Below are 21,026 nucleotides of genomic sequence, written 5' to 3' on the forward strand. Positions count from 1 at the left end.
TATTTACTACAAATGACATCAAATAAAGTGCAGAAAGTAAAAGAAATGTACCAGAGCCTTAATGGGGAGCTAAATAATACACACTGTCCCTTTAATTTTGACTCATGTTGACTATCTGCTCACCTGTGTCCTCCGGGATCTGTTTTAGCTGCGGAATTTCCTTCCACAGTGACGTGCAATAGCTGCTGAGACTTCCCTGCGCAGCCAGCAGGAGGCGACAAAGTCTTCTGTGCCATGTGTGAGCTCTCTGCAAGCAGTCCTCACTGGGCACATAAAAGCTCCCCTGGAGAGCAAAGAACAGAGCAAAGAAATGTCAGCCAGTTATGTTTTAGGTTAGGTCAGCGTTCCCCCTTTTAAAAAAAGACCCCACCCTAGTACTCGCCCTAACCTCGTACTTGAACTTATACTTGAACTTTATAGCCTTACGTAAAATGCTTCTGACGGCCATTGACTGACCTTGTGTTAAATGTGGCCATTGGCAAAGTCAAGGTAGTGACAAGGAACATCAAATATGAAAGGAATAGAGAATGGTCCTTGAGTTCAGCCGTAAAGACGCATTAGGGCTTATGTAGTAATGAAACACCATAAAAAGTAGCCTTGTTTTTGACCCCGGGTGAGGAAACCACTTCAGAAATACAAAACACCTTTGGGTGTTATTCCTCTCCAAACCACCAGACTTCTTGATAGCGAGTACTGCCATTATCAAATATATTAACGCACCCACTAATACTACATGGAGCTACAATGTTCTCTAACTATTAAATATTTCAGCATCACTAATATTGCCACACAAATACATTGATAGTGTAAACAAGTGGGAATGTTTAAATCTAAATACATAGACATCTGGGCAGCACAGCGGCGCAGTGGTTAGCGCGCGTGCGGCACAGTTCTAAGGTCTTGGGAACCTCCTGTGTGGGTTAAAATCCAGCTACCGGACTTGTGCGGAGTTTGTATGTCTTCCCCCTGCTTGCGTGGGTTTCCTCCGGGCACTCCGGTTTCCTCCCACATTCCAAAGACATGCATTTCAGGTGGATTGGCCAGTCCAAATTGTCCCTAGGTGTGTATGTGCGAGCGAGTTGTCTGTCCCTGTGTGCTCTGCGATTGGCTGGCAACCTGTTCAGGGTGTCCCCTGCCCACTGCCTGATGATTGCTGGGATGGGCTCCAGCACTCCCGCGACCCTACTGAGGATAAGCGGTGCAGCTAATGAGATGAGATGAGACATAGACATCCGAATAGATTCATAGTGGTGCTGTCTCAAGCACAGAGTACGAGAATCCTGAATTTCTGCTCATGTAGGTATTCTCCCTACTGTATATACTCGCTACCAGGGCGATTTTACAACTATAAAATAAAATACTCAAATCAGGGGGTATACGTTATATGCTTATATTTCAGGCATGTCCAAAAGTTACAGTCCGTGACTAAATATTTACTGGCCCCACAACCTCTGTCATAAAATCAATAATATCAGGCCCGCAGTATCAAATAGATTTGTACAAAAAAAAAAAACATTTTACCAAATGATGATACCCCTTTAACCACCTTACCCCTGGTTTTCTGTGAAAATTTCTAGTATGGCTGTAAATAAAAAAGACAGTGGACTCTGAGGGATGTTGATTAAGGACACGAGAAAATTGGAGTATGTTTTCACCGAAATCCAAAACAAATGCTTCTGCCTAATTTGCCAAAAAACTGTGGCTGTTTTAATATGATAAAATATACAGTGGGTTGGGAAACTATTTGACCCCCTTGAACTTAATGACATTTTGCCACATTTTAGAGTTCAAATATAAAAGCATTAAACTGAAATTTCTTGTGAAGCATCAACAATAAGTGCCACTGCAAATCTACCAAGATCGAGTTGTCCCCTAAACTCATACAAAGAGAAAACTGATCATAGATGCAGCCAAGAGGCCCATGATCACTCTGGATGAACTGCAGAGGTCTACAGCTGAGGTGGGAGAATCCATCCATAGGACAACAATCAGTCGTATACTGCACAAATCTGGCCTTTATGAAAGAGTTACAAGAAGAAAGCCATTTCTTCAAGATATCCATAAAAAGTGTTGTTTAAAGTTCGCCACAAGCCAAGTGTGTGGGAGACACACAAAACATATGGAAGAAGGTGCTCTGGTCAGATGAGACCAAACTTTAATTTTTTGGCAACAATGCAAGACGTTATGTTTGGCGTAAAAGCAGCACAGCTCATTACCCTCAACACACCATCCCCACAGTTAAACAGTGGCAGTGTCATGGTTTGGGCCTGCTTTTCTTCAACAGGGACAGAGAAGATGGTTGAAATTGATAGGAAGATGGATGGAGCCAAATACAGGACCATTCTGGAAGAAAATCTGATGGAGTCCGCAAAAGACCTGAGACTGGGCTGGAGATTTGTCTTCCAACAAGACAATAACCCAAAACATAAAGCAAAAGCAAAAGCATCAATTGAATGGTTCACCACAAAACATTTTAAGTCAAAGTCAAGTCAAAGTCCAGACCTCAATCTAATTGAGAATCTGTGAAAAGAACTGAAAACTGCTGTTCACAAAGGCTTTCCATCCAACCTCACTGAGCTCGAGCTGTTTTACGAGGAGGAATGGGCAAAAATATCAGTTTCTTGATGAGCAAAACTGATAGAGACATACTCCAAGTGACTTGCAGCTGTAATCACAGCAAAAGGTGGCGCTACAAAGTATTAACTGAATGGGGCTGAATAATTTTGTACACCCACTTTTTGTTTTTTATTTGTTAAAAAAGTTTGAAATATCCAATAAAGTATGTTCCACTTCATGATTGTGTCCCACTTATTGTTGATTCTTCAAATGAATTTACAATTTTATATCTTGATGTTTGAAGTCTGAAATGTGGCAAAAGGTCACAAAGTTCAAATGGGCCAAATAGTTTCCCAAGCCACTGTAAAAGGACCTGCCAGACGAAACATGCTGACTACAAAAACCTGACTGCAAAAAATACCGTTAAAAGGTGAAGCAACTGTTTGTTTTGACGGCACAGCGGCACTTGTTCACAAAACCCTACCAGTCAAATGAAAATGCCACAAAGGCGAGCTATGAGGTTGCAACACTGATCACCAACTACTGTCATGTTGGGTATACAGTATGTATTAAAGTTTGTTCAAAGGATGTTATGCTAAACATTCAGCCCTCACATATTTTCAGCTAACACAAACACAAACTTTGGACACCCCTGACGTATTTCATTGGGTGTCACCAGGAGCGAATGTTAGGCAGCGCGTGGGGAAGTGGGCGGGGCTTATGGAGAACAAATCAACCAAAAATCGTTAGGGCGAACATAACCACAGATTTACATAAAAGTGTGCTTCATTTTGGTGTTTTTATTTGTAAAATGATTTTTGGGTCTTCATGTTATGTTAAACAAATAAATAATAACAGATTTAGTGAATGTATTAGAAAAAAATGCATGTTTATATAATGGTTCATGTATGCTTATTATTGAAATCAACATTGTGTTTTTCAAAACGGGTGGCCACAAAAAAAACACAATGTCCCTTTAAGTTTAAGCTACATCCTCTGGACTACCCATTTAGAATAAGGATGATTGGAGCCATGTTGTCTTTGCACTCCAGAATTTGTCAGCAGCCATTGTCTGCAACCCACTTGTGCCCAGGATATTCGGTGAATACAACCTTAAAAGAAACTACTCATCCTCTCAGCCTTTATCTTCATAACCTACCATCTCTACACAAATATTTGGAAGCAAGAAAAGTCAGTTGACATCAGTCGTCAATAAATTTGATTTTATCAGAACCACTAGCCTTGACCGGATACTGCAAATACCTGATTTTGGCGGTGCTTTGGTTGAAATCATGCCCCACAACTGATTTGTTGATAGTAGGTAATATCTTGTCACAAAACTGCATACAGGTTCCTGTTTCTCAGAAGGCTCCCTTTTTATTTCTCTCCTATCTCTTTTTTGGCAGCTGTCAGGTTCAATTTTCACTTGTCTTAAATCCGGCACATATTTTCCTCCTATCACAACACGTCCTCTTCCCTTTCAATAGTACTCCATCCCCTTGGTTCCTTGCTAATAAGTTGTCTTCCTTGTTACATCCCAAGCACCATTGTCTCATCTCCTTGTTTTTAAGTGTTGCGAATCCCTGCTTGACCATCTGGATCACAAGATTGCCTGGTGACCACTTGGGCGGTTCTGTCCGCTGCTTGGATTCACTTGCATAACACTAAGACTGCTTCTTAGATCAGGATTGTCTCCTCTGGTCTTCTAGATGCTGTTGCCCTGGTACCTGACTTCTCATGCACTGATAACTGCCTTGAAATAAATACATTTTACCATACTTATCTGTGTACTATTTTGTGTTATTTTACCAGGCCAGAAACATCCAGCTAAAAAGTGGACAAGCCATTATGGAAACTGTTATTGCTATTCCGGCTTAAAAAAACAAGAAACAACATTGCATAACGTCTCATGCCTGGAGTATTTGTGGACACACTATAATTTACCTCAGGCAAGTTGATTCTCTGGCCCTATCATCATACCTGCATACGCTCTGTAATCGTTGTGGTGCTAGTATCAGAAATCCCGGAAGGAACATCTGTCTTTTGACTTTCATACTTTTCTTTAACTGAGTGAGGCTGTACAGTGAAGAATGACTCACAAAAAAAAACGTTTTGTTTTTGTTTGAACTAGTCATTACACTAAAAACTGTTTTTATTTTTACTGAAAAAGGTTGCCTTCATTCCATTTTTTGGAGGAGGGATGAAAATGTATGGTAATGAACCATTAGCTGTGTTAGGACTAAGGAGCATGAACCAAATTACTTTTCTTGTTTACAAGAACTGTAAAGCGTTATTAATATAATCTGGTAACATTACTGTCCTTACTATTTGGTGCAATACTACGTTACACCTCTTCTTCATAAATACAGAACATTATTTAGGGTAAAGATTGAAATGGAGGAGATCTTTGAGTGATTTGAAGCCCAGAGAGAAACACGGTTATGGAGTGTCTCGGCAAAGAGTTTGTTTGCAAGCTTTGAAATTGCACATGCTAAGAAATGCTAAAAAGGGCTATCTGCATTGACCAGTTGGTGTACATGTTATTTTTCAATTTATTTCATTATGAGTCTATCCTAAATCAGTGTAAGGTGGTTGGATTAAATGTGGTTTAGGCGTATATGCAAGTACATTTGGAACATTAATCTTGGCAGTTGTGTCAACAGGGGCTGGGTTAATGTGATTTGGTCCCCACCAAGGTAGTTTTTGACTAGATAGTTACTTTCAGATTAATGAGGTACTTGCTGGTGTCAGTAGTCTGGAGGGTAGCTGAAATAATTTATAAACGAAGTAACTAGCAACTGTAAATATTTTCTTTAGTTACACGCTGAACACTATCCATAAGCGCCTTAAATCAAGCAGTAATAAACTTGAGGAAAAACGTAGTTGAAAAAGTAACCGCACTTCAAGGTAAATGCTGACATTCTAAGCAATGAAAACATTCACTCAACGGTGATGTTTGCGGAAAAAAAAGGAAAAAATAGGAAGCTTTTCACCTGCAGCTACGTGCTACGTGGCGCTAGCGTGCAGAACTCATTACCGGGATCAAACGAAGATATCACACCAGCACACACACCCCACCCTTTCCTCCTTTTCAGGAGCTTATTAAAGCAACCAGCCTTGGGTGGGGGGAGGCGAAGGGGGGGCCGCTCATTAAGATTTACAATGGAGACATTGACGTATAAAGGACGACGGGATGCGGGTTTTAAAATTTGGATGTTCGGTAGAGGAGAAACGCAGTTTGTGTGGTGGGGCTGAAAACAGTACGGAAATCATTTTTTTCGACCGTGCACTTGGATTCCTGTTTCTCTGTAGGTTCCCTCTTTAATACTCTCTTGTTTCTCTCAACCTTACTATGTTTCGTCACTCAATCCCAGGTTTAATTTTCCCTCGTCTTTAATTTCCAAAGTTTTCCCCGTCCTATCACAACTCGTCCCCTTCCCTTACTAGTACTCCGTCCAATTGGGTCCTTGCCAGTATGTTGTCTTCCTTGTCACTTTCTAAGCAGACTTGTCCCAAAAGATGACCGGCTTCCCGCTGCCCAGCCGGAGGACATTGCCAGCTCTTGCTACATCAGCAAAGCTAAACACATCCTGATGTACTCATTACACTCAGGGAACCACATTTTCAAACTGTTACCATCAAGCCAATGGTTCAGATCCCACAAAGCCTGAACAAATGGACTGAAATATAAAAAAACAAGTGAAAAATGAATATATCAACGCAACAAATTAAAACAAATCTTTAAATGTCTGTTTTTCCACTCATCAGTTCCGTTAAGCCCTTAAATTGGCATTAGTAATCAGATTTCAAGTTTCAATAGAGCAATTCCGGCAATTAGATGCATCCAAGAGGTGGAATTCATACCTCGGAGAGGACAGGCTTGCAGTACCCAGCACCGAACACAAGGTTTTCCACAGAGACAGCAGCTGGATCACTGGTGCCATCTGGGGAACTTTTACCCATCCAAGTGCCTTTACCTGTGCGGGCAAAGCTGTACACAGGAGATGGGATCAAAAACTAGTCACAATGCTCGGCTGATAGGTCTGTGAATGCTAAACGAAGCCTATCACAAGATGACTACATCAAAAGAACCGTTGTGCGTCTTGAAACGCATGCGAATGCTCAAACATCTGCCTTTGTGTTACCTGATCAGAGGCTGATGCAAGGCAACCAGCGAAGCGTGGACGGACACCGAAATAACCGACAGGTGGAAATAGTCGAACATGACGGGAACGTGATGGTGCAAGCCCCTCTCCGGGTGGAAATGAAGGTTGAGGGTGCGGCTGCTGATCAACGGGACGGACACGATTTCGGACAATCTGGAAAAAATCGTTGTTTGTTTTAGATCACAACCAAAATATCTATTTTTTTTCACCCGTACACCTACTGTTGCTCGTTGTCAGTGAAGTGAAGATCCAGCTTCAGTTGGAAGTCCACTTCGTTGAGGGCCTCCTCCAACTGCACAAAAAAGGACAGTCAAAGATTACGGACCTCCGCTAAGACTCAAGCGACTATCAGGACAGAAATAGCTCCAGTATTAATTTAAATTTTAGTTTCGCTATTCTTTAGAACTGTTTTTATCAAAACCCGGGGGGGACGGTACAGGGCTAAATCCTGTTTGGTAGCTTAGAAGTATCTCCGAAATAAAGTCACAAATACAACCTTCTTCCATCATTATTTTAAATAAACTTTAACTGTCTATATGTAGAACTTCAAAATCAATTTTCCAATTCTGCTTTATGGAATGTGAATCAAAAAGGTAGATTGAATCAACCAAAAACTATCTAGTGTTGAGTCCTGTAGACTTGGTGATAAGTTTAATTTGTTTTCAATAGTTGACACCTGCAATACCTGCACAGGATGCCAGTTTTTTACTCAGACCATCATACATCACTGTTGTTCATTATTTTGTCTGTTATGCACTGTCTTTATCATCACTTTGGCCAATAATCAAGCTTTTTTCTGATTTCAACACTTCTTAGTGTGGATCTGATTTAATAGAGTATCTAGGTTTCGGGGTAGGGCTTTTAAAACATATTTAAAATACGGAATTGTGAAGTTTTTTTTGTACAGTCCTCTCCTGTTCTCAAAGTTAAAAAAATATTGATGTATTATCTCCATATGTCTACTAAACGCAGTGTCAATCAAATCATGAGTTATACTCGGGATTTCTCAAGTAGTTGGGCTTTCACTTAGGTTTAAAGCAGTGTTTCTCAACTATGGGGTTGGAACCCACTTTTGTGTCGTGGACCCTGTTTTCAGTGGGTCACGGGCCTTTGCTTTGGAAATATCATTCTAAAAAAATAATAATACCTGAGGGTCAATCACAGTTCTTAACAGTAAATGGGGTTAATGCCCTGCAGATTCAATTGCTACCATAGTTGCCTTGAATCTCGTAAAAAATGCAGCTAATTGACCATTAAGGGAATAGTATTACTTATTGTTGTATTTTACTCGGCTAGTAATTAGGGTCAGATGGAGGGTCCTGAAGTCATACCAGTAGATAAGCACTTTTTTAAAGAAAGTGAGAGGTCAAACAAAAAAGGTGAGCATTAAATTGTTATAGATTAGGCTACAACACATTTTTTTCTTAATCCAATGTGTTTGTTGGATTCCCCATTGCTTTTTTGTCTGCTCCTCAAACCTGTTTAAAGAGAGAGCCAGATTTTATAAAATCCAAGTGTCCAAAGTCGCAGAATTAGGAGGTTGGACCCAACCAAGGACTCTGACTGATAACTAGCAGTGTGAAGCATAACAGCTTAATGCTGACACACTGTGTTTTGTCAAGTATCTCAATTCTGTCACTCTGTTGCTCATTTATTTTTGTGAGACTTCAATTTCAGATTTTCCCTAGAACATATTTAGTTATAAAGAAAAAGATGTGTCCAATTCTTTAATTTGTATTTTCCAGCGAAAAATAAAAATGTCTTACTACTTCTAATGTCATGCAAAGTAAGTGCTGTAGATTCAAAGGTGCCCATCACAGCACATAAAACAAACCAGAATGAAAGTGCAGCGGACCGGCTAATGGAGTGTTTGAAGGTTGAGAGCAAGGCGGGCAATTTTAATGAATTCACACACTCTCATCTCCGCCGCCTCCAACAACAGCAAACGCGGCGATCTTTGCTCTCTGGTATCGATGCCCTCATCGAGCGTCCGCTCATCGCGCATCGGCCAGTCGGGCGGCTATTTTTGTCCACGCCGGATACGAGCAACCGATAACCTCCGGAAAGGTTAATGAGCCAGGAGCCTTTGGGAAGGCTTGGGAAGGCATCAGACAACTCTATATACACTTGGGTCTCACGTAAAAAGTAAACTTGTTGGTAAATTAATACTCAATGGAAATCACTATAAGCCAGTAATATGATTATGAACGTGGAAAGCATACAGGTATCTGCCACTGGAAGCAACTCATCCGTTAAGTTGTGGAGGCCTTCCTTATTGAGATACAAAGATGAATGTCACTTAAATTGATTGTTAGGCCAGCTCATTATCGTCTCTTGTTCCCAAACACTGTTCTGAACCTTGGCAAATATAACATCACTCGGAGTGACTCAGTCAACAATCTCGGTGAGTCTAATCTGTTGATTCAGTTACATGTGAAAACTATTACTAGAATAGTTTTCTTCCACCTTCATAATACTGCTTTGAATCGCCCGACGGCATGAAAATCAAATGCTGAGATTATAATTCATCCGTTTTCTACTTCTCTGCTTGATTAGTGTAATGCATTGCTCTATGGTCTCCCGAGGTCTAGCATCACATATTTGCAGCTGGTTCAAAATGTGGCAGCGAGACTTTTGACTATATCACTCCAATTTTAGCTACTTGCACTGGCTCTATGCTTGTTTAATACGTGACTATAAGGTTATGTTATTAACATACAAAGTTGGCATGGACTTGCAAACCTCTTACCTCTCTGATTGTATTTCTCCCTATGTTTCTGCTGGAGCCACCGGCTTGGAAAATGCTGGTCTACTTTTGACTCAAAGAGCCAAGAAGAAATCTGCTGGCTCGATAACTTTCTCCATCTGCACCCTCCAACTTCGGTGTACTTTTGTGTAATGACAATAAAGACCATTCATTCGACTGTGATTCTGTGATTTTATTTGTTGATCCGTAGCTATTGTTTTATTATGGGCGTATACGCTCAGTCGGTCATCTCGATGTAAGTTACACCTTTGAGGGCATTTATGAAGGTACATGGCTATTTCACAGATTTTCACTTTTCGCTGGGGGTTCTGCTCCCATTAACCTCTATAACCGAGTGATGAGTGTAAAAACGTTTTCAATCTGTGGTGCCAACCTGGTGCATCTCAATAGTGTGACATCCCCACCGAGATGAACCCACAAAGGATTTGCCAACATGCAATGAAGCAGGCGAAGGCCCGAAAATGTCATCGGTGTGACTCACCCGCTCCCCGTCCAGCAGCAGATGCACTTTGAAGAGCATGCTATCGTTGACGATGATGTCCTCGTTCCTGTAAAGGATCTGGAATATCCGGCTGAACACAGCACTGTCGTACACCCCCGGGGAGCTAAAGCTGCATTCGCCTGCAGTGCCAATACCATTGAATTGAATTGCATTTATTATCATATATATCAACGCTGTGACACATTGTATGGCACTCCGGGGTATATCATTTAGTAGGGACTTAAAAAGGAAAAGGGGTTGAATAGGCATTACATATTTGCAATGTAGTGCTTCAGAAACTGGTCTATTGTATAATAAATGAATAATAATGATAATAATAATAATGGTAATACACGGTTTATGATACACAAAAGTAGATTCCCTGTAAGTACTTCACACCAAGTTAAAGCATTTTTCAATTCTTGAAAAAACATTAGAATTCAAGCTTTTTCAACGATTTCAAGGAGCTGCACACGCCCTAAGATTATTTTCTCGTGGTTTTAATAACACACCGTGACTTATGTGGAGCAAATCAGCCCAGCACAAAATTGACTCAGAACTTAGGAATTGATGTAACGACGTTGTCCCCTTTTGGACTTTTTCCAAACGTACTAATTCAACATGTACCATAATGAAATTTAAAAAACATGAAGTTTTGAATATAATTAAATCATCCAAGGCCATGTAGTGATAGAATAATGTCCTCACCTTACGTAATTATGTAGATTTTTAGGGGCATTCCCAAGTACAGAACAGTCCTTTGGCTTTGTCACAATTTTAGCAACTTCAATGACCCAACACTGTGAGTATCAGATATCTAGGACCACGCCCATGGGCATGATCAGATATCTAAGACCACCCCCATGGAGGCATGATCAGGCCAAGGGTCCCAGGCCCATGTATAGAGGAACTGATCGATAGTTTGCTCTGTTGTCTACTGCCCCGCATGTGATGTGGCCGTGCAGGCCTGCCCTGCGGCCTTGAGGTCAGCACGTGGGACAAACGGAGCACGAGACCAAATATCTCCGCAACAACATGTAAGAGGACGGTTTCAAATGAAAAACTATGTTTGCTGGTTCTTGGGAATGAGTGTTTTTTTTCTGTACAAGGGAATCTCGACGAGCATTATTTCCCTGCGGGGATGAATAAAGTATCTATCTATCTATCTATCTATCTATCTATCTATCTATCTATCTATCTATCTATCTATCTATCTATCTATCTATCTATCTATCTATCTATCTATCTATCTATCTATCTATCTATCTATCTATCTATCTATCTATCTATCTATCTATCTATCTATCTATCTATCTATCTATCTATCTATCTATCTATCTATCTATCTATCTATCTATCTATCTATCTATCTATCTATCTATCTATCTATCTATCTATCTATCTATCTATCTATCTATCTATCATTATAGCGGCAAACTTTATTTTTGTGCTAGTAACTTTCAGCGGTTGAAAACTCTCATAACCCCCCCTCCTTTTTTTCCTTATCATGAATTCTATGTGTTCATAAATTGTTTGTTATTTCCATCGGACTGGTTCATTGATTTAATTTTCTTGGGATTTGAATTCATATCAGAACTCAAAAGAACTTAAGTAATAACAATTTAATTTCTATCACTGTAAAAATTCTAGCATCTTTCAGGGAAAAAAAAGACTTATGGCGGAGCACAAGCAACCCCTCGAGGCAAATTAGTTTACTGATTGCAGTAAAGAGTAATTAGTTTCAATCCTAACGATTTTCAAAATTGAAGCTAGAAAAATCCCTACACTTATCTTACTAAAGAATGCCTGTAACAATTTGCATTTAAAAATGAAAACAGCCCAATCTATTTTTGCATTTGAAAAATGTTATAACACATAAGTTTGATGTTGGTGTGTAGCACAAAAATAAACGTGTTTCTATGATAAATCCTGTTTGTATTTTTCTGGTTCTCTGTATTTGTGTAACTCTACGTTTATTAGGGGCATATTTTCATTCAAGTTGACATTTGTTTGTGATGTTAAAACGCCCTCTGATTTTCTTTATGTTCAAGGTGTTCGGGTCATAACACGCATGTTAAATATACTGTATGTTCTAAGATAAATCAGAGTCAATTTTTTTCTCCTTTAAAGTCGATAAAAAAAATCTTAGCAGTCGGACTGGAAATTATATATGTGTACCTAACTCCTCAACAGCAAAAATGAGCACAATGTCAAAATCGAAACACATAGAATATATTTTTGAAGAGAGTAACGGGATTAAGTCTTCACAAGCAATAAAAGGTAAAATCTACAATATTTTTTTAACAGTAATTTTGAAAAATGGTGTTGACGATCGACGGGCAATGTCCAATTCTCTGCAAGAGCTAAAATGAGTTTGCATAAGAGAACATGGAGTCTTTTCCTTCACGAATGCAGCACTTCTTCACAATCTGCTCTAGCAGGAAATAATCCCTTGCTGTGATCCCTCACAGAGTGCAAGCTTGACATTTCAGTTATTCCGGCCCAGACAAGCTCATCGTGCGTATGACGGATTGCGTCCAGCACTCAACCCAAACGGTTCATGATGACCATCCGCAGGCGATCGCATCGTGAATTCTAAGGCGCGCTGTCAGACTGGAACGAAGAGTGATCATTGTCCGTGTAGAATTCTATGGGTTTTATTGATAGGACGGGGAGGCGCTCGTACACACATGCTTTTGGATGTATAGTATTCGTAAACTGTAATGCACTGCAGATGTGGTATAGCCGGGCTTGTAAGAAGATTATTTCTGGCCCGCAATGAATAAAGCTTGGGGGCTTTTCAGCAAGTTTTAAAGAGCAGGATGCGATAACACCCCGAACGTGTGCAGACGGAAGCTCATACTGTAAAGCTTTGATGTGCGACTGGTGAGCATGTTATATCCCTGCTGAGCCAATTTAAATTAACATACGCAACAAAATGTATTTATTCTGTATAAACTCAAAACCTTTTTCCTTGTAGGTGTTCAATGTAATGTGTTCCTTTTCTCAAAGAAACTTTTTTTGTAAGCCTCTTTATAAATTACACAATAAAGATGTAAGAGCGCTTATATTTTTGAATCGATTTTAAGCATTTAATGTTTGTTTTTAAAGCTCTTAACGTTTTTTCACCATCTTTTTTTCTGAGCTTTTAAATATTCGCAATCCTGAGTTTTGAGGACCAACTGGTGTTGGAAGTGCCCAAGTGAAAATATAAATCTGTCACGGTTGCTTATAGCCCTCACTTGGCCCTGCCCGTTTGGCGCCAGCTGCGGCTCGTTGCCTGATTCCCTCCTATTTAAACTCTCATTCACTCCTTGTCAGTCCGTCAACAAACCTCTGCACTTGCAAGACCTGTTTTTTGATTCTGTCCGGTATCCTGCTTGTGTATCAGGTATCCAGTATCGATTCCGTCTGTCTCCTCCTGTCCGGTATCTTGCTCAAGTCTCCAGTATCTGGTATCGTTCCAGTCTGTCTCGTCCTATCCGATATCTTGCTACAGTCCCCGGTGTCTGGTATCGATTCCGCCTGTCTCATCCTGTCCTATATCTCGCGTCAGTATCCAGAATCCGGTATGGATGCCGTCTGCCTCGTCCTGTCTGATATCTTGCCCCAGTATCCGGTATCGATCCCGTCTGTCCTGTCCGGCATCTACCCGGGTGTCCTGTATTGATCCCATCTGCTCTGTCCAGCCTCAATCTCGTCTGCCTCTGACTTCCCTGTCTTGCTTCTTCCGCCCAGCAATCGCCGCAATCCCTGATGTTTGTGCTCACGCGCATAACTGCCCCGCTCCCGTAAAATAAAGCTTGTGTGAAAACGTTACGCGTCCGGGTCCTCCGTCTGTGTGGGTTTTGACAAAACTGAGCCTTTTCTGTTGCTTGCCCCAGGCTCTGGAAACAGCTCCCAGTCAAGTTGCGTCCTTTTTCTGACTTGGGCCTCTTCAAATCCTGGCTGAAAATGCATTTCAGCAGTATTGCTTTTAATACTCAGTAGTACGAGGGCACTTTTATTTGATTTAATCTTATTTGATGCTGTTGCATGTATTGTTTTTACTGTCTTTTAGCCATTCATCCATTATCTGCACCGCTCATCCTCAGTAGGGTCACGGGGGTGCTGGAGCCCTGGTTGCCAGCCAGTCGCAGGTACTGTCTTTTACTTGTATTCATTTTATTTATTTTGGGTTCGTTTTACTTATGGTTAACGTGCAGCCTCACAGTGCAAAGGTTAAGGGTTTAAGTCCAGCTAATGCCGCCTCTGGAGTTTGCATGTTCTCCCTGTGCACTCTGGTTTCCTCTCACATTCCAAAAACATGCATGTCAGGTTAATTCACAAATTGTCCCTAGGAGTGAATGAGCGAGTGAGTTGTCTGTCCCTATGTGCGCTGCGACTGGCTGGAAACCAGTTTAGGGTGTCCCCTGCCCACTGGAATGGGCTCTAGCACTCCTGCGACCCTACTGAGGATAAGTGGTGCAGACCACGGATGGGGTTTTTACTTATTGCTTCTCTGATATTACTGTAAATAAATCATTACTGTAGTACATTTATATTTCTGTGTGTCCTTTTTTTAGGTTATGGTTGAATTTTAACCCCATATCTATTACTTGTTTATTTTAATTTGGACATGATACACTTGGTTGAAATATAAGATTTGTAAACACTTAAAGAGACTTTGTGTAATATGTAGGGACTCCTATTCTTAAAAAATACCATCAGGCATGGAAAAAATATATACTATTTGAATAACAAGCAAAACTACTTGAACTATGATATAAATATGTGGATTTTAAAAGTTGTAGGTCAAGAAATCTGTATTCATTTTAAAAAAACATGGCATTCACCTAGAGAAAACTGATATGATGTTTCACCATCTTTCTACTACGGGTACCCAAAAACTTCAAAACGGCTGGGCAAAACCTTGAGAAGAAAATAATGTGGTTTGGTCACTTTGGGTCTCCGTAGTTTCTATTCTTTGTGCTTTGCAGCACTTGTTTTTGGTTGCTGTATGCAATTCGGCAACGTCTAGTGGTCGAATATTACAGTGTCCCTTCAAAGCAAGCAAAAAAATCAAATGACCTAAATTTATGTTGTTGTTTTTAAATTGACGATATATGAAAGTGATCCAAAATTCATGTTTGGTTTTGGGGCTATCCTGAAATTCAGTATGGGCTTTCGGAGTGTGTATAATGTATATTATATTTCCAAAATAGAAGAGTTTATATTGTAGAAAACTCAAAATATGTGATTTTGTGACTTGCTTGGTGACAAAACAATTGTACAGTACAGGTAGTTTTAAATTTGAGTGGTGCATGAAATACTTTTCTTTAAGGAATTTATTCATGGCTTTCAAAGCTGAAAAATGTAAACCTTTCACGATACCACTCGGTTAACAAATCCTCATTTTTTGCACAATATTTAAACTTGTATCAGTAAAGTGACTCCGTGTTATTTTGCGCTTTTTCGCCATAAAAACATATTTCAAAGTCTGGGCAATAACATGTGAACAAAAATGATGCAGTTTGGTCACTTTGGGTCTCCATAGTCTTTAGTGTTTCTTGTGCCTTCTAGCACACATTGATGTCAATATAATGATATATTACAACACACTTTCCCTTTAAAGGGACATTGTGTAATATTTGACCACTAGATGGCACTGTATTGTCTGATGCGGAAAAACAAAACTGCCATATGAGCACAGTGTGGCAGCAATATGCCAGACAAACATGGTGGTGAATACGGTGAATATGGATTCTGCTATGTAAAGGAAATACAAATTTTTTGACGTAGGACTATTTATAAAAAAATGACATTGGACTAATAGTTCATGTACTTCTGCCTTTTATTCAAATCAATGTAGTTGTTTTTTACCAAATGAACCAATACGAGGCATTAAATATTACACACGTTCCCTTTTAGGAAGCAATCGCCACATATTCGATACTAGGCTAATTTGATATTATGCCAATGGTATGGGCCAGAGTAATGTTTGATACAATCCAATAACAGAAAAAATTAAAAATCATGTATATTTATTGTTTTTGCTAGCAAGTGGTTAATGTCTCAGCCTTTTCAGCAGTTAGCTTCAAAAAGTGAAGAAAAAACTACAAGCTGAATGCATACCACAATTATCAAGGCGAATAAATTAAGAGCGCAGTCAAAAAAGCCTCACAAATATTCGATTACACTGCAAAATGTGGCCAACCGTGCAGCTAATGGTATTTTCACACAGGCTGCACCAGCTGCGAGGCTTTTAAAATGTCCCACAGAGACGGCATGCCTGTTTGGGTCTTATAGTCGGCCCTTCTCTGCGGGGCCCCCTCCTGATAATTCCGGCGATCCCTGAAGCATCAAAGAGCCACAAAACGTGACGAGCGAGTTTTTTTTGTGGGAGCGCGATTTGTGAACGTGTGAAGGGGAATGAATGTCAGCGTGCTTCTCTTCTGCTCCTGAAATATGAATTACCTGAAGTGTAATATTGTTCTCCAGCTTGAATATTGTGTGTTAAGCTTTTGTAGCGTTCCAAACATATAATAAACTATTAAGACGTAAAAAACTGCAATAATATCTAGGATTATAGATACATTTCACTCACCAAAAAGCATTTTTATTTGTGCAAAAAAAGCTCTGTCGCTAATTTTTACTCTATCGCCATCAAAGCTAATTCTGAAAGTCCAGCTTGTTCTGCCATGCTTTTAGTACACGTTTTATTTAGATTTAGAGTTGAAAATGTCCCTGGGACAAAAAAACAGTGGACACGGATATTCTGCTTCCCCTCCGCTATCATAGTTGTGAAACCGTTGGCAGTTCTTTAGGCCTTCTTGAAGGTCCTGGTTCTTCAAATTGAAATCTGATTGGCTAAACCAGGGGTCGGGAACCTATGGCTCTTTTCATGAGTACATATGGCTCGGAGACAAAATAGAAATTTCTCAAAAACGTTTGTATTGTTACATGTGTGGCCCATTGACGCCCGTGCCAAGCCGAGACCATTCTGACTCCTATCAGAAACTGGTCCAGTAAATATAGGACACAATTCAAATATGCTTTACAGTCAGGTGGTCACACCAACAGAACAAGGTTTGACTGTAATTGGCTAAAAAATAATGTATATGGAAGCTCATTTTAAAAAATCCATGTTCATTAATGAAACACATTAAAATGAAAATCCACAACTTTAAACACCTTAGGCTCTATCAAAGTGGTACATAAGTTACGCGCACCACTCTTACTCGCCCAGCGCCGTCTGCACTGCAGGTAAATATGTTGATATGTTTGCAGAATTTTGCTACATTTTCACAAAATAACTTTGCTTGTACCTTGAATTGACAAACATTATTCAGGGCAGAAAATGACCCCCACACTATTAAGTAACTGCGGGAGGGAGACCAATTTTAAGTGGTATGATATATTGATATAGGAAACATGCTCCGGCATCATTATTATTTCATAGATTTTATCAAATCATCAAAGGCCAGAGCGAAATAAAATGGGCTGAAGAATTGTCCTTTGTCTGGAGAGCGGGTTTGGCCGTTTTGTTGAATTCAATCTTAAATATGGTGTGGCCTTCCCCAGAAAAAAATAAAAATCAAAATGGCCCTTTATGGAGTTTTGACTCAAAAAGATTCCCGACCAACATATTTATCAAATTTGTTTTTAAGCCTTAGGGCCTACAGAACTCATATGAAGGCCTCCGGGCATCTTCCTAATCCTGGCAACAAGTAATGGCTGAAATGTGATGGGTTATTTGATTAATTATAAAACAATATTTGGAAACCACAAAGCCAGGGGAAATGTAATGAAAGAAAGCTTACGAACAATGCGGAATTATGCAATTCATGGAGAAAATGCATTCGAGATAACATGATTAAGACTGGGCGGCACGGCGGCTGAGTGGTTAGTGTGTCCGCGGCAAAGTTCTGAGGTCATGGAATCAAATCCAGCTACCAGCCTTCCTGGAAGAGTTTGCATGTTCTTGAAAGGTTTGCGTGGGTTTCCTCCGGGCACTCCAGTTTCCTCCCACATTCCAAAAACATGCATGTCTGCAACATCTATTGCAGCCTGGTCATCCTGGAAGGGGGGATGACTCATGTGCAGTCCCTTCTCAAGGTTTCTTCATCTTCCTCATGTTGAGGTTTTTGAGTTTTTCCTTGCCCTCATGTAAGTTTTAGATCAGGGGATGGTGTAATAATAGTCTGTGGTTTGCAACAATGTGTGGTCTGTGCAACACTTTGAGACTCTTTGTGATTAAGGGCTATACAAATAAACATGACTTGACTTGTTCCAAAATGTCCCTACGTGTAAATGAGTGAGTTGTCTGTCTCTGTGTGCCATGTGACTGGCTAGCAACCAGTTCAAGGTGTCCCCTTCTAAACAGGCGGATGACACATCTCTCTTTCTCCCTCTCAACAAACACTGAGATTTGCAGCTTTAAGATGCTATTTAAAATTCCACTCAAGCCATTAACTAATAATGAAAAAAGTCGCCTCTTGAGTCTATATCCGAGTCAGCATTTTCCCTTAACATAAACAACGCATAATAAAGCTACACTTACGCAAACAAACGCACAAAAATGCCTGCTGCTTTTAGCACAATATATTTTAACACAATCCAAAAAGATTTTGCAAAGAGTGATCTTCAAAATATCATACACACACACACACACACACACACACACACACATCTCTCACTCGCACACACACATACACGCACACACTGGCCAGTCCAGAGATGCTAAAAATAGCTTATTATTGTGAATCATTACTGCGGGTGAAGCAGCTTCCTGGATTGCAGGAGAAGGAGATTGTAAGGCTCCAGGTTGAGCAAGAGAAAAAGCGAGATGTCAAATATGTAGCCTAACCCTTTAATTGTGTAATTTCTGACCACTATATGTCGCTGTATTGTTTAGTGCAACGGAAAAGGGGTGCTACAAGCTATCAATTTGCTGCCGGACCGTCGACATCAAGGTCAATTTTTTTTTTTTTCATTTTTATTTGATTTCCTTTTATAATATTTTCCATTCCTTTCAATCCTCTTTTTCCTTTGTTTTCAATAAAAAAAGAAAAGAAAATAGGAAAAAAAGTAACCAAAGATAAAAAACAGATTGGGTTTCCGTCTTTTACAGCTCAGTGCACTCTCTCTTAGTTTGTCAGTCCGTCAACAAGCTTCTGCCCCGCAAGACGTAGGTTTCAGCACGGTTCTGATCCTGTTGATATTTCCTGTCCGGTATTGTTTATTTTGTCCTGTTTAATTTCGGTTTCCAATTTTGTTTCCGTCTATTTTTGTCCTGTTTATTATTTTCTCCAATATTTGTTCCCGTCTAATTTCCCCTGTTTACTTTCGATATCCTGATTCGTTATCTATCCTGTCTGTCCCGTCCTGTCCGGTATGACCCCATCTGTCCGATATCAACTCGGGCAATTGGAATCGATCTCGTCGGTCTCTGTCTTGCCTGTCTTTCCACGCCAGACCAGCTGCCTAACGTGCATGACTTCCCATTTCCCGTAAAGTAAAAGACTTAAGAACGTCATGCGATTGGGTCCTGATCCTGTTCTGGTTCACGACATAGAAAGAACAGCTGAAAAGGTCAATGGTGTCCCCTCACATCCATCCTGGACATCTTGAACTACTGCCACACCCACAAAGCCATCACGATTGCAGGTGACCCCGCCCACAGACCTCACAACCTCTTTAACCTCCTGCCGTCAGGGAAAAAAACTACATAGTCTCATAGCCAGAATAGGCAGGCCCAAGGACAACTTCTTCAATCAGGCTTTCAGGACTCTGAACTCTCTCTTCAGCTTGGGTAATAAAATGTGCGTCAGTATTTAGTAAAAAAATGTCCACATTTTGGCCCTCAGAGGAAATATCAGCAAAAACAATTAAATCAGGTGGAATTTCTCTGTTTTGATATTGCTTAAAGCAGTGTTTCTCAACTGGTGGGTTAGGACCCAAAAGTGGGTCATAGGTAGTGTTCCCTCTAAGCTGCGGGCGTGCCCAATCGCGCACTCCCCGCACATTCTTAGCAAACAAGAAAATCTATCCAGCGCAATGTTCCCTCTAAACTGCGTGTGTGCATAATTGGGCACTGCCCAGAACTTTTCCGCACACAAGAAAATCCAGCCCGCTCACAAAAATCAGGGCTCGAAATTGCTAATAAGAAGCGAATTAAGTCAAAGTTACAGTGCATGAAGGTAAAAATACACAGGTTCCCCTGACGTTGTGTTCTAAATGCGGTATTTTGAAGTCAAGGTCGAAGTAGAATGAAGTTGAGTAAAATCAGTTTTTCTAGAACCGGCTTCTTTGGCTCGGCTCACCAAAAGGAACCGGCTCTTTCGGGTCCCAAACGGCACTTCGGGTTATTTTTGCTTCTTTCATCCCTACACGACCAAATATTATGTAAAATAATGCACAAAACGACTTAAAGAAAGGGGGAATAGAACAAAAAAGAAAAAAATCACCAAAATGAAAAAGTTGTGAAAAGCTGAGAAAAAAAGATACAAAAGGAAGAGAAAAAGAAGGAAAAAATCAGAAAAAAAGCCAGAAAAAAAGAAAAGAAAGAAACAAAAGTAAAAAAAGCAAATAGAGAACAAAAAGAAAAAAGTAACAGCTAGGAAAAAATAGACACAATGAAATTTTTTTAAAGGAATCAAAAAAAATAGAAAAAAACAAGGAAAAAGAAGAAAAAGTTTGTGTTGCATTCAAATAATTTCCAATTATACCAAGTCAATCTTGTTGCCAACATTGTACTTCCACTAAAAAATGTGATTAAATACAGTTGTGTATCGTGCAACCGACTAAATAACACACCTGTCAACCTCGACGGCTCCATGCCCGTACAAACTGTCGTATTTTCCCGTACAAAATACAAAATAATCGTACACTATATCTTTTTTTTTTTCGGAATGATGCATGATGGGAAATCCCCAGGCGTCGGACGCATGCGATTGACAAATTTGCGTTTTTCCGTACAGATTTCCTTGTACTTCGTGCTCGTCTTAAAATGCATAAAAAACATACTTTGTACGGCAAAACCCTACATGTTGACAGGTATGATATAAGCCCCCAA

The 21,026-nt window shown here is 40.1% G+C and overlaps 1 protein-coding gene across 3 annotated transcripts in view; it reads right to left on the reverse strand.

Moving 5' to 3' along the window:
• The window catches only part of fam135b (family with sequence similarity 135 member B), a 54,872-nt gene that overhangs the window by 20,846 nt on the left and 13,000 nt on the right, over positions 1 to 21,026 (reverse strand). For all 3 annotated transcript variants that reach the window (XR_015849763.1, XM_088329001.1, XM_088329000.1), the window contains exons 4-8: positions 9,971 to 10,110; positions 6,944 to 7,014; positions 6,702 to 6,875; positions 6,421 to 6,547; positions 124 to 283 (exon numbers count right to left, since the gene is read on the reverse strand). Coding sequence is in view for 2 of the 3 variants with exons in the window: in XM_088329001.1 (XP_088185127.1) it covers positions 124 to 283; positions 6,421 to 6,547; positions 6,702 to 6,875; positions 6,944 to 7,014; positions 9,971 to 10,110 (672 nt within the window). In the remaining variant the exon portion in view is untranslated. The remainder of the gene's footprint in view (positions 1 to 123; positions 284 to 6,420; positions 6,548 to 6,701; positions 6,876 to 6,943; positions 7,015 to 9,970; positions 10,111 to 21,026) is intronic.

The sequence above is a fragment of the Urocampus carinirostris genome, chromosome 2, assembly GCF_059441175.1.
Source record: "Urocampus carinirostris isolate Australia breed hairy pipefish chromosome 2, RoL_Ucar_1.0, whole genome shotgun sequence".
Classification (NCBI taxonomy): Eukaryota; Metazoa; Chordata; class Actinopteri; order Syngnathiformes; family Syngnathidae; genus Urocampus; species Urocampus carinirostris.